This window comes from Natator depressus, chromosome 17 (assembly GCF_965152275.1).
Source record: "Natator depressus isolate rNatDep1 chromosome 17, rNatDep2.hap1, whole genome shotgun sequence".
Classification (NCBI taxonomy): domain Eukaryota; kingdom Metazoa; phylum Chordata; order Testudines; family Cheloniidae; genus Natator; species Natator depressus.
In genome coordinates, this window is record NC_134250.1 from 19,377,578 (window position 1) to 19,391,396 (window position 13,819).

Here is a 13,819-nt window from a genome sequence, read left to right on the forward strand (position 1 = left end):
GCTCATCTCCTTCCTTATTCCCAGCTGCCAATGGACTAGGAGAACATCATTTCCTCTCTGGTTTCTGTGGAGCATGGGAATGGACCTGTGGCCATGCCCCAAAGGCCACCACCAAGCCCACAGCAGAAGGAGCCATGAAACGCTGCATCTCCTTAGTGCCAGGCATGTAGGCGCTCCTGCTAGCCACGGGGGCGGGAATCGACGTGGTCCCCAAGTGCCCCACGTGATGCAATGCCTCGTGTGGAAGAATGGTCTAATGGCTAGAAGGCCCAGGTTCAATACCCACCTCAGCCAGTGACTCTGTGATCTTGAGCAAGTCACAGGGCCTCCCTGTGCCTTAGGTGACAGCTATAAAAGGAGAATAAGGATTCCCTGCCTCGCAGGGGTGTTTGGGAAGAGAAATACCCTGGAGGTCGGGTGGCACTCGGACCTTATGGTAAGGAGGGATGTGAGCAGTGAGAGAATTTCTCTTGGGTTTTTTCAACACTCGCTTACAAAGCAAAAGGCCCCACCAAGGACATGCGGATGGCTACACCCTAGCCACAGGGGAGTGCAGAGCACAGGGGAGAGGCAGGTGGGTGTTTGGTTTATTTGACTTTCAGATTTATTTGGGGAACTCAGTGAATGCGCTAGTACAAAATAAAAAAACAAAACATGGTTTTGGGGTGCAAGTGGCGCCAGCCGGGCTGTGATTTTTCCTCTGTGCCAGGTGCCTACTTATTTCTTGGCAGCATCCTCAGGCTTTTTGGTGTCAGTTGGGGTGATCTGGGCATGGCTCTCAAAGGTGACGGGGATCGTGATCTCGGCAGACTGGATGGCCGGCTTGGGCAGGGGGGCTTCCACCGTCAGCATGCCGTCTGGGGAGAGCGAGGAGCGGACCGAGGTGGCGTCGATGCCAGGGGGCAGGCTGCACAAGGGAGAGGCAAGTGAGGGATCGTGGGGTCAGTGGGCTTGCCTGGGGGCACCCACTAGTACCGGATTCCTGTCTACACTCTTCCAGCAGCGATCCTGTGATTAGCCATAGAGGGCTGGAAGTAGATCCCTCCTGGGACCTGCCACCACCGCTCTCTGCACCACCCTTCGCTTCTGCCAGCCCAGGAGACGTGGCCAGGAACCCAGATTCTGAGACCTGCCCTCCGCTGCCTTGCCTCACAGCCTTGCTATCACAAGGCTAAGCTGGAGCTGGGGGACTGAACACTGGGGAACCTTTATACCCAGGGGATCCTTATCATGTGGGAGCCTGATGGCCCGAGTCTCCCTGGAGAGCGTTCCCAACGGTGCATGGGAATACCAGCGTTCCAGGGATAGGACTGTCTCCTCTGTCCCTGCCCCACTCAAGCAGACGCTCATCCCAGTGCCAGGGGTTGTCAGCTGCCATCCTTCCCCCTAGGTCAAGCCTGAACCGCCCCCTGCGTCCAGTGTGCTGCACTGTACATGTGGCAAAGACCTCTTTTTTTCCCCCCCCCCCACCTTCCATGGCTGGTGGATGATGAAGGCCAAGTCTCTCCCAAGAGCCCTCTCTCCTCCAGCTACTTACGTGTATTTTCTGGTGAAGCACCTGGAGATGAAGCCGTGTTCGTCCTGCTTCTCCTCATGCTTGCCTGGAAGAGGAGGAGACAGACTGTTTCAGAGGGGTGAGCGATGCATGCAGGGGAATGATGCCTGGCTCAGGGCCATGTCCCCGGCTCAGCTGGGATTCTGCAGCCAGAGGTCCCCGGGGCTTACCCGGCCGCTCCATTGCACCGGGAGAGTGGAGAAGGGAATGACTCGCCCCAGCCTCCCGGGGCACTTCTCCACGAGCCCCCCTCCCCAGCCATCACACCCACCGCGGGACTGCGAAGGTGACTAGGAGCTGCTTGGCTGGGGAAGCAGAGAAGGACGTGCTCCTATTGCAGCTTCATTTCAGAGCTGGGAGCCTCGAGTCTGAATCCGGGGGCGAGTGTGAGGACTCGAACCCCAGATCCACCCTGGCAGTTTGGTTTCTCCTGCTCGGCCTCCAGCAAGGGGCGGCCTGTTTTTTCTCTCAGCCGAGATCAGCTGTTCTTGCCAGATTCTCAGCTCTGGGCGGGGAAGCTTGCCCGGGGCGGGGCCAGGCAGAGGACTATGATGGGACTCTGTTTTTATTCTGTGTACGTACAGCACCTAGCGCAATGCGGTCCTGGTCCTGGACTGGCCCTCTGAGGGGCTACAACTACTAATGTAATATGATGCTCCTGCCAGTCCGGAAGCTCCTCTGAGCTGAGAGTGCCACCGTAGTAGGGACAAACAGGCTAAGACCGCCAGGCTGACTTCCATCGTGGTGTCCTTGAACCCAGCTGTCCAGTGGTGGAAAGCTGGTACATCCCCAAGTGCAGGCAGCTTCCCTGACTTGCAGTGGGAATTCCCCTACGCTGAGGGGGCTGGGAACCGGGGCCAGAGCCAAGCTGCAAGCCTTACGGCTCCCAGAACCGCTGCTCGCCCATCCTTCTAGTTCTCTGCTTCCCTGTTACCATGGTTACCCTGCGCCCGGGCAGGGCGGTGTTCGCATCGATTATGATTGCAAATGGAAAAAACCAGCCCCCCACTCGTCAAGGCGGCTTTGTTACAAAACAGGGAGGTGCGGGCGCCTCTGAGCCAGGGATGCAGCATCCAGGTTGCTCGATCTGGTTTTCAGAGCAGGAGCCAGGCAGAGCTGAACAGATGGGAAAAGACCAGGAGCAACTACAAATATAAACAGGAACACGCGGGGTGGGGGGGGGGGGCAAACCTGGAATTTTGCTGCTTAGGGGGACGTGTTTCGGCACCTGACAATGGAAAACTGAAGAAAAGCCCCAAGTCTCTCCCCTCCCCCGCCAGTTGCAAAGGAAAGCTGGCATCCACTTCATCTCCTGGATTTGCATCCTCGGGAAGGGAACGTGCCAGCTGCAGTCTGGACGGTTCCAGAACAGGCTGGCTCAGATGGTAGCCCTCCCCTCCCCATGTCCACAGCTGTCAAGCCCAAGGTTTCAGAGGCAGCCTCACTGCATCCACCTGGTTTGTGGCCCCTGAGCTTCACATTAGGAGCTAGGTGCTAATGACCCGCAATTTTCTCTCTAAGGTACTTATGCAGCCCCTTTATTGTAGTATCTGAGCACCTCTCAATCTATTCCTGCCAGGTAGAGAAGTGCGATTACCCCTGGTTTACACAGAGGAGGGCCCAGGTCCTCTGCTATTTAGGCACCGACTCCCACTGATCTAAATCCCTTTGGGGAGCTGGGGCTAAGTCACATAAGCAGCCCATGGCAAAGCAGGGATTTGAACCCATGTGCTAGTATCTCCGCCCAGCTGGGTCCTGACTGCTGACCTATTGTCCCACAGGAGCAGTGGGGCACTCCACAAGCGAGCACTGTCTACCTTGGATTGAATCGGTCCTTTTTAAGCTTCCGTTCTGCGTGCCGCCATTCTGAGTCCATTTCACCTGCACGTTCTCAAGCCTGCACCAGCCCTGCCACAGTTAATCACGAGAGTTTCAGGCTTTGCCAGGAGCTGCTGAGGTCAGAAGTTGTTGTTGTCTCCAGCTGGAATGGAGTCTGGAAGGGACCTAAATCCTGTCCGCAATCCATCGCTTTACAAGCCCAGCGGGCATTCCCCCAAACTGTCAGCTGTCTTCTCTGGGCCGCGGATCTGCAGAGCCTTTGGCTGGTCTTAGTCTGACGGCAGTTGGGATGACTCACACCGGGCATGCAGGCATCTGGCCTTTATTCTTTAAAGGAAAATGAGCTCCCCCGTGTCAGCTCATCAAACTGCTGCTTGTCAGCTCCTTCCTTCTTAGCCAGCGAGATCCCATTGCTCATGGGCTAATTGCAGGGACTTTGGTGCAGAAACAGAAGTCACTTTGCACACCACAATTACCAATTGCCACAGCTCACCTGCCTTCAGGCTTCCTAGCAAACCCTGAACTCAGGGTCAGATCCTCAGCTGGTGTGAACTGGCATCACTCCAGTGAAGTTTGTACCAGCTGACAACCTGGCCCTCAGACACAGCTAAATTCCTCTTTTAAAAAAGGGTGGCGGGGGATGGCTCGGGGGGGACCAGGGCTGATCTATACATAATCCCATCCAAACCACATCTGTTTTGTATGGTTGGGCCAAAGCATGGGGTAGTTTTGTTGTTTGACTTAATTTCATGGGGTGTTTCTCAGTTGGAAGCTTTTTTTGGGGGGTGGGGGGAAGGAGTTGAACAGAAGTGGCTGAAAATGGAGGAGGGGGGAATTCATCAAATTCCATCCTCTTCACACACTTTGCTTTTCTCCTTGAAATTTTGATGGAAAACATTGGGATGTGAGAGGTTTTGCCCAGCTCTCGTTTGGGATCCGACGCGGTGGGGGAAGGGGGAGAAGAGGCTGGAAGGAACGTGATTCAAATCCACCAGCAACAGTCACACGATTCCCCTGAGAACCAAAGCTGCCATGTTTCGTGCCACTCTAGAAAATATGCCCTTTGCTGCCAGAGCAGTCGCTGCCAAGTACATACACGCACTAATGAAGCACTTGGGCCCAGATCCCCAAAGGTATATAGGCTCCTTGCTTTCATTGGAGGACCCTAGCAAAATCTCTAGGCACTGGAGGTTAGACTGTGAACCAGAGACTCTTGGAAACCTGGGTTCTGTTCCCAGCTCTGTCGCTGACCTGCTAGGTGACCCTGGGCAAGTCATTTTCCAGCTCTGTGCCTCAGTTTCCCTTCCCACCCTTTGCCTATTTCGACCTTATGCTCAATGGGGCGGGGACTACTTACTATGTGCTTGTACAGCACCCAGCACGATGGGGTCCTGATCGAGGTTTAGATCTCTAGGTGGGCATGAAATTACAATATTTAATATTTAAATATTTAATAAGATTTAATCATAATAGTAACATGGGGTGGCATAACCAGTTTAGTCCCTGTGCCAATTCCTTCCTCTATCCCTGGGGTCCCGTGTATTGTATGTGCCTAGGTGGGCAAGCAAGTCCTTTCCCTCTTCTTCCATCACCAGAGCAAACACCTTCCTGGCCGACGGCGAGGAGGAACGTGGCCCCTCCCTGGAAGCAGCGGGAGCCGTGCAGCTCTCAAGCAGAGCGAGCAAGCAATGCCCTGCAAGCTCTAGCCACTCCCGAAGGCTGTGTGGATGGGGAGTGAGGGGGCAACGGGCACCAGCCTGCTTGGGCTGGGGGGGGCCTGAGCACGAGGAAAGCGAGAGCTGCCAAGCCGAGGGACGGAGGTTTGAGAGGGCCAAGGGTGCACCCGTTCCCTCGCACTCACCCCGCAGGGACCCACATGTGCCACAGTCATCACTGGGGGTAGAATCTGGGCTCTCCGGAGCCACAGGTGGTAGCCGGCCCGGTGGAGGCTGGGTCACGCACCCTGCCCAGCGGGCAGCATGTGCTGCAGGCATAGGGCTAAAGAGGGAGACTGGCTGGGGCTCGAAGGAGACCAGGTCCGCCCCTCGCCTGAGCCAGGAGGCGCCAAAGGAAGCACTCACCAGTGATCTCCACCACGCCATCCTTGGTCTTCACCACCAGCTCCTCCGGGGCAAAGTGGTTGACATCCAGGGCAACCTTCCAGCCGTCCGAGGTCTGCCGGATCTCCGAGATGCCGCTGCTGAGCTGGCGGCTCAGGGCCCGGCTGTAGGCTGGGTTGGGGGAGGTTGGCGAGGTGACGATGGGGCTGGTGACGGCGACGGGCTCGGCGGCCTGGCTGGGCATCAGGCGGAGGTAACCCGGCCAGCTGGTGCTGCTCGGCCACTTGCCCCAGTCCTCGAGGATGTGGGGCAGGCCGAAGGGCTGGTCGAAGAGCCGGCTGCCCAGGTACCAGTCCCGCCAGGGGTCCCAGCTGGGGCCGCGGAGGAAAGTGAAGGGCACCCGGCGCTCCGACATGTTGCGCTTCTTGCCCTTCCCCGACGGTCCGGCCTCACTGCTGTGGCTGGAGGGGGAGCGAGTGCTGCGTCTCTCGAGCCACTCCCGCGGGCCGGCCCCTTATGAAAAGGCAGCCGGTTATTTTTAGCCAGGCATTTCAGCTGGCTATTAATGGAGATTACACGGCTGATGAACAGCAGGTCAGCTGTCGGGCTCTGCCCGCTTTCTCCCACAGCTGCTCTGTCTGCGAGCAGGGGAGAGTGGGGCTGGCTCCCCATGATCTAGCAGCAGCTCTCGGGCAGCAGGAAGGCGGCTTGGGAGTGAAGACACGACCCTGGGATTCAGGAGAGTTTAGTTCTTGGGCCTTGCCACAGCTTCTCTGTGTGACCCTGGGCAAGTCACTTAATCTCTCTGGGCCTCAGTTTCCCCCCTCCTGTAAAATGGGGATAATGATGGTCGTGTATTTGTGTTGTGACCTCTGCAGGCTGAGGACTGTTTCTTACCGTATGATTGTACAGCACTTAGTACAATGGGGCTTTGCTCTCGGGAGGGAGGGGGACTCCAAGGGGGCGTCCACACTGCATTGTAAAACTGTTGGGGGACCTAGCTTTCTGGACTCGGTGTTTCCGAGCCCACGGTTGAGCGTCCACACTGCATTGTGAACCCGCGTTTCCAATTGCTGGCCTCGGGTCTCCCAATACTGACGGGTCCACACTGCGCTATGCAGACCCTCTGACTCGGCTCTGTGGCTCGAGCTGTGTCCACACTGGAACGTGACCGGGCTTGGACCCGCATCACAGCAGAACTCTCTGGCTCTGACCCTCCCACTAGCAGGAGCAAAGGGCCTGGGTGCTGAGTGCCTGGTGGCCCATGTCACACCAATTTCAGTGTGGACAGAAATAGGGTGGGGGGCATGGACTCAAACCTGTGTCCAGGGGAGAGATTCCCAAAGACTTCTGCAGTGTAAATGCCCTGCCCAGTTGCAGCGTGTTGTCTAGTGCTTAGAATGGAGGGACTCTTCACCTGCAGCTGGGCCTTACCCTGGCTTTGGGGCTTAAGGGGTGCCGTGGTCCACCGGGGAGCCTGCTTGCAGACTAGCTTGGTAGGTAAAATGCAACAGCCCAGGACTCTTTGCCGCAGCCGTATTTCCCTCCCCGCCCCCAGCGCATCTGGGTCTGGCTGGGCTCCCTTGAGCGACTTGCAGCTTCATTAACTCGCGCTGCAAAACGTTTGACATCCATGCTGGCGGTGGTGGGTGCTGGCGAGGGGCTGGCTGTGTGCAGAGGCCTTGGAGCCGCATTAAGTGAGAGGCTGGGTGCGGGGAGGGGGGGGAAGAGGGCTGCGTGTGGGTGGATAGAGCAGTGATGGGGAAGCGCAGGGCTGAGTGGATGGGCGGGGACGGCTGTGGGGGAGGAGATGTGTAAGGGGCAGGCAGAGAGTGAGTGAGCTGGTGAATGAATAGGTAGACAAGGCCCAAGGAGTTCGGGATGCGGGCGGCCGGGGAGCAGCGAGAGAGAAAGCCAGGCTCCATGCAGACGGTGGCCCAAGACAGGAATTACTGGCTCCTCTGTACATAGTCGGGGAGGGAAGTGGGACAAATGTGTTGGACAGCTGGCTGCCTCCCGCTCAGATACCCCTGGGATTGCAAGGGTCCCCCTGCACCTTCTGCCCCCTTGTCTCGCTGTGAGAGGCCAGGGTGTGATCCCTGTCGCCCGTAACCACCTCCAGGACTGCTGCCCTCTCCTGCCTCCCTAGCCGGGCACAGTGCGGGGCAGGATCCAGTTTCAAACCCACCGCTGGGCTGAGCACAGCTGTTCAGCTGTAAAGGAGCCCGTGCCCACCCTGCCAAGGACAAGGCAATTGAAAGCCTGATCCTGGCACGATCACTAGAGGGTTCTTGCTTCTTACCACGCTCTTCTCCACTTCCATTGCACCGGCCCCTCCTCCCGCCGCTTAGCACTGACAGGTCCGTCTCCACCGCAGCTGGGGTTAATTCTGCGCTCGGGTGGCTGTACTGAGCTCTGAGTGAGTGGGCGGGGTGGGGCGGGCAGTGGCTTGGGCTGGCTGCCCGCATACATGACTAGGGACTCGGACAGGGCCTGGGCAGTGGAGAATCCAATCCCGGGGTGCACGCATCCTGTGAGCTACAGTGGCGGGGTCTCTGGAGGCCTGGGGTGAGGGGCAGGCAGGAGAGGAACAGAAGCAGTGCGTCTACTGGTTTGCAGCCCCACGGATGCAGCTGCAGGAGATGGGGCTACCGTGCCCTAGGGCAGCAGATGCCAGCTTGGCTGGGCTGCGCGGTGAGGGAGGACGCAGGGATGGCCGACCAGCCCCTGCATGGCCCCCCCCGGTTACAGACCCCCAGCCAACAGTCTGAGACCCCGTCGGCTTTGAGACACACGGCTGGATCCCAGCCAAGCCGAGGGCAGAGATGGGGCTGGTGCCAGAGCGGGCAAGGGCACAGCGAGGGCGCAGCCTGGCCTTTCCCGGCTGCCTCCCTTGGCCGCGACGCGCGCAGGGGCCGGGGGGGGGGGGGCGAATATCGCCTGTTGCCTCAATTACCGGAGATTGACAGGGCCCATCTGCCACGCGACACGCTGCTCCTACAGCTGCAACAATAACCGAGCGTGATGAGGAGGCTGAGTGCGGGGGAGGCAGGGAGAGACTCTGGGAATCATCCAGCACCTTCTTCCCCCCCCCCCACCCCCCCCGGCAGGGGCCTCCGTTCCCAGAACACACAGGCGCAGCCAGCTGCTGCCAGCGGGATCTTCAAACCCGTCACCCCAGCTTCCCCTGCCGGCCAGCTACAGCACCGGGCCAGGGCTTGGGGGGGGCACAAGCCCCTGGTCTCTCTGCTCTGTCCCCCGCTCCCGGTCCCTACTAAATCATCCCAGTGACGAGGCGCCCCTCTTGACAGGGCTGGGGAGCAAATCTAGTGTTCAGCCATGCCCCAGCCCCCTGAGCAGAGGGCAGCCCCAGCGGATAGCAAGCTGATGCTGGGCCGCCCCATCCCTCTCCCTCCCACTAGGCAGATGTGGGGCATGGTGGCCATCCTGGGGGAGGGAGCCGGTCTGCCCCCTCTGGCTCACTATGGCTTTTTATAAGAGGTCTGTCGAGGTTTTGGTGGGTCCCCGAGAAGCAACCTGCACTGTTCTAAGGAGATATCCTGGTGATCCCAACCTCCCGTCCCCACCATCTGCCTGGCCCCACGGCTCTGGCCCACAGGCCTGGGCTGGGCTGGGCTATTCCGCCACCAAGGCTGGGCAGAGCTCCCAGAATGGCAGGAGAATGAGGACACCAGGGTTCAGGGCATCTTCTGGGAGTTAATGGTGGGGGAGCAGGTGGCCTTGTTGAGTGGAGGACTTAGAGAGCCCCCGTGTTCATGGCAATCTCCCCTCTCTGCAATGGTGGGGCCAAAATCCCAGCGGTAGCATAAACGGGGGACTCTCGAGTAGAAGCAGAGAAGTTCTTTCCCCTCTGTATTTGGCAGTGGTGCGACTGCTGCTGGAATCCTGTGTCCGGTGCTGGTGCCCACAGTTCACGTGGGATGGTGGTCAATTGGAGAGGGGTCAGGGAAGAGCCCTGAGAATGACGAAAGGATTAGAAACCTGCCTTAGAGTGAGAGACTCCAGGAGCTCGATCTATTGAGCTTAACCAGGGAAAGGGTGTAGGGTGACTTGATCACAGGCTATCCGTATCTACCTGGGGAATCAATGGGCATAACCGTCTAGTGGAGGAAGGGCTAACACGATCCAAGGGCTGGACATTGAAGCTAGACAGATTCGGAGTGGAAATAAGGCATTTGTTTTTACCAGTGAGCGCAATTAACCATTGCACCAACTTCCCAAGGGTCCCAACGCTATGTTTAACTCCAGATGGGATGTTTTTCCAGAAGCTCTGCTCTAGGGATTATTTGGGGGCCATTCTGTGACCTGTGCAAGGCGGGAGGTCAGACTAGGTGAGCACAGCAGTCCCTGCTGGCCTTGCAATCTGTCTGGCTACCCGGCTGGGACTGACACCTTCATAGAATCATAAAAGATTAGGGTTGGATGAGACCTCAGGAGATCATCTAGTCCAACCTCCTACTCAAAGCAGGACCAACCCCAACTAAATCTTCCCAGCCAGGGCTTTGTCAAGCTGGGCCTTAAAAACCTCAAAGGAAGGAGATTCCACCACCTCCCTAGGTAACACATTCCAGTGCTTCACCACCCTCCTCGTGAAATGTGTTTCCTAATATCCAACCTAGACCTCCCCCACTGCAACTTGAGACCATTGCTCCTTGTTCTGTCACCTGCTACCACTGAGAACAGCCGAGCTCCATCCTCTTTGGAACCCCCCTTCAGGTAGTTGAAGGCTGCTATCAAATCCACCCCCACCCCCGCCTCTTCTCTTCTACAGACTAAATAACCCCAGTTCCCTCAGCCTCTCCTTGTAAGTCATGTGCCCCAGCCCCCTGATCATTTTCGTTGCCCTCCGCTGGACTCTCTCCAATTTGTCCACATCCCTTCTGTAGGGGGGGCCCAAAACTGGGCACAATACTCCAGATGTGGCCTCACCAGTGCCAAATGGAGGGGAATAATCACTTCCCTCGATCTGCTGGCAGTGCTCCTTCCAGTGCAGCCCAAAATGCAGTTAGCCTTCTTGGCAACAAGGTCAAACTGCTGACTCCTATCCAGCTTCTCGTCCACTGCAATCCCCAGGTCTTTTTTCTGCAGAACTGCCGCTTAGCCGGTCGGTCCCCAGCCTGTAGCAGTGCATGGGATTCTTCCGTCCTAAGTGCAGGACTCTGCACTTGTCCTTGTTGAACCTCATCAGATTTCTTTTGGCCCAATCCTCCAATTTGTCCAGGTCACTCTGGACCCTATCCCAACACTCCAGCGTATCTACCTCTCCCCCCAGCTTAGTGTCATCTGCAAACTTGCTGAGGGTGCAATCCATCTCCTCATCCAGATCATTAATGAAGATGTTGAACAAAACCGGCCCCAGGACAGACCCCCAGGGCACGCCGCTTGGTGCCAACTGGACATCGAACCATTGATCACTACCCCTTGAGCCCGACAATCTAGCCAGCTTTCTATCCACCTGATAGTCCATTCATCCAATCCATACTTCTTTAACTTGCTGAGAAGAATACCCCCGCTCTCCTGCTGGTAATAGCTCACCTGAAGTGATCACTCTTATTACAGTGTGTATGGTAACACCCATTGTTTCATGTTCTCTATGTATATAAATCTCCCCACTGTATTTTCCACCGAATGCATCTGATGAAGTGAGCTGTAGCTCACGAAAGCTTATGCTCAAATTTGTTAATCTCTAAGGTGCCACAAGTCCTCCCTTTCTTTTTGCAAATACAGGCTAACACGGCTGCAACTCTGAAACCAAAGAATGCCATGGGAGACCATATCAAAAGCTTTGCTGAAGTCAAGGTATATCACATCCACCGCTTTCCCCATCTCCACAGAGCCAGTTGTCTCATCATAGAAGCAATCAGGTTGGTCAGGCATGACTTGCCCTTGGTGAATCCATGTTGACTGTACCTGATCACCTTCCTCTCCTCCAAGTGCTTCAAAATGGATTCTTTGAGGACCTGCTCCATGATTTTTCCAGGGACTGAGGTGAGGTTGACCGGTCTAAAGGTCCCCAGATTCTCCTTCTTCCCTTTTTAAAAGATGGGCACTATATTTGCCTTTTTCCAGTTGTCCAGGACCTCCCCTGATAGTGGCCAATGGCTCTGCAATCACATCAGCCAATTCCCTCAGCACCCTTGGATGCATTAGATCCGGCCCCATGGACTTGTGCACGTCCAGCTTTTCTAATAGTCCTGAACCACTTCTTTCTCCACAGAGGACTGGTCACCTCCTCCCCATACTATGCTGCCCAGTGCAGCAGTCTGGGAGCTGACCTTGTCTGTGAAGACTGAGACAAAAAAAGCATTGAGTACATTAGCTTTTTCCCACATCCTCTGTCACTAGGTCACCTCCCCCATTCAGTAAGGGGCCCACGCTTTCCCTGACCAACTTGTTGCTAACATAGCTGTAGAAACCCTTCTTGTTACACTTCACTTCCCTTGCTAGCTGCAACTCCAATAGTGCCTTGGCCTTCCTGATTTCACCCCTGCATGCTCGAGCAATATTTTTATACTCCTCCCTAGTTATCTGTCCAAATTTCCACTTCTTGTAAGCTTCCTTTTTGTGTTTTAAGCTCCCCAAAGATTTCTCTGTTATGCCAAGCTGGTCACCTGCCATATTTGCTATTCTTTCTCCACATCGGGATGGTTTGTTCCTGCACCCTCAATAAGGCTTCTTTAAAATACAGCCAGCTTTCCTGGACTCCTTTCCTCTTCATATTAGCCTCTCAGGGGATCCTGTCCATCAGTTCCCAGAGGGAGTCAAAGTCTGCTTTTCTGAAGTCCAGGGTCTGTATTCTGCTGCTCTCCTTTCTTCCTTGTGTCAGGATCCTGAACTCGACCATCTCATGGTTACTGCTGCCCAAGCATACCACCCACTTCTACTTCCCCTACTAATTCTTCCCAGTTTGTGAGCAGCAGGTCAAGAGGAGCACGGCCCCTAGTTGGTTCCACCAGCACTTGCACCAGGAAGTTGTCCCCAACACTCTCCAAAAACTTCCTGGATTGTCTGTGCACCGCTGTATTGCTCTCCCAGCAGATATCAGGGTGATTGAACCATGAGAACCAGGGCCTGTGATCTGGAAACTTCTGTTAGTTGTCCAAAGAAAGCCTGGTCCGGTGGTCTATAGCACACGCCACCACGACATCACCCTTGTCGCTCTCCCTCTAAACTAACCCAAAGACTCTCAACGGGCTTTTCTCCAGTTTCATACCGGAGCTCTGAGCAGTCCTACCGCTCTCTTACATATAGTGCAGCTCCCCCACCTTTCCTCCCATACCCGTCCTTCCTGAACGCTTTATACCCATCCATGACAGTGCTCCACTCATGTGAGTTACCCCACCAAGGCTCTGTTGTTCCAATCACGTCCTGGTTCCTTGACTGTGCCAGGACTTCCAGTTCCCCCTGCTTGTTTCCAGGCTTCTTGTGTTCGTGTACGGGCACCTAAGATAACTAGTCAGTTTCCCTACTTCCGGATTCACACTGAGGAGGCCTCCCCTGTTCCACCCTCCTCCTTGTCTTTCCTCCTGGTAGCCCCCTTAGCTCAGGGCTTAGGTTACCATCCCCCAGCCAGCCCAGTTTAAAGCCCTCCTCACTAGGTTAGCCAGCCTGTCTGCGAAGATGCTCTTCCCTCTCTGTTAGGTGGATCCCATCTCTTCCTAGCAATCCTTCTTCCCGGAGCAACATCCCACGGTCAAAGAATCCAAAGCCCTCTCTCCGACACCACCTGCGTTACCCCACATTTACCTCCACAATTCGATGGTCCCTACCTGGGCCTTCTCCTTCAACAGGGAGGACGGACGAGCACATGACTTGTGCCTCACCCTCCTTTATCCTTCTTCCCAGAGCCACTTAGTCTGCAGTGACCCGCTCAAGGTCATTCTTGGCAGTATCCTTGGTGCCCACGTGGAGAAATAGGAGGAAGTCGCGGTCTGAGGACTTGATCAGTCTCGGCAGACACTCCATCACAGCCTGAATTCTAGCTCCAGGCAACTTCTCGAGTCTCCCAGTCTGGACGGCAGCTGGATGACTCCGTCCCCCTTAGGAGGGAGTCCCCGACCACCACCACCACCCGTCTCCTCCACCTGGGAGTCCAGCTGCAGCATGGACGCACCTTAGGCTGTCACTGTGCAGGCACCGAGAGGCCGTTGCCAGGCGGCGAAATGGTTATTGGGACTAATTCTTTGTTTAGGCCCTGACAATGCTTAGCTCCGTATGGCTCCCCTCCCCGAGAACTTCCCTTTGCAGCCCAGAATCTCCACTACGGACCCACGCAGCCCTCGAATCGCTTGTTGTTTTGTGCTACCCCCCCCCCCCCGAGCCACAGCTTGCTCTGAATTTGGTG

The 13,819-nt window shown here is 56.2% G+C and overlaps 1 protein-coding gene across 1 annotated transcript; it reads right to left on the reverse strand.

The window, feature by feature from the left end:
• Nucleotides 1-579: 579 nt before the first annotated feature.
• On the reverse strand, nt 580-5,968 carry HSPB1 (heat shock protein family B (small) member 1). The gene is made up of 3 exons (XM_074974547.1): nt 5,476-5,968; nt 1,538-1,601; nt 580-907 (listed from the first exon to the last, which is right to left on the reverse strand). Exons 1-3 carry the CDS (start codon nt 5,867-5,869, stop codon nt 718-720), a joined length of 648 nt encoding a protein of 215 aa, XP_074830648.1. The 5' UTR covers nt 5,870-5,968; the 3' UTR covers nt 580-717.
• Nucleotides 5,969-13,819: the final 7,851 nt, after the last annotated feature.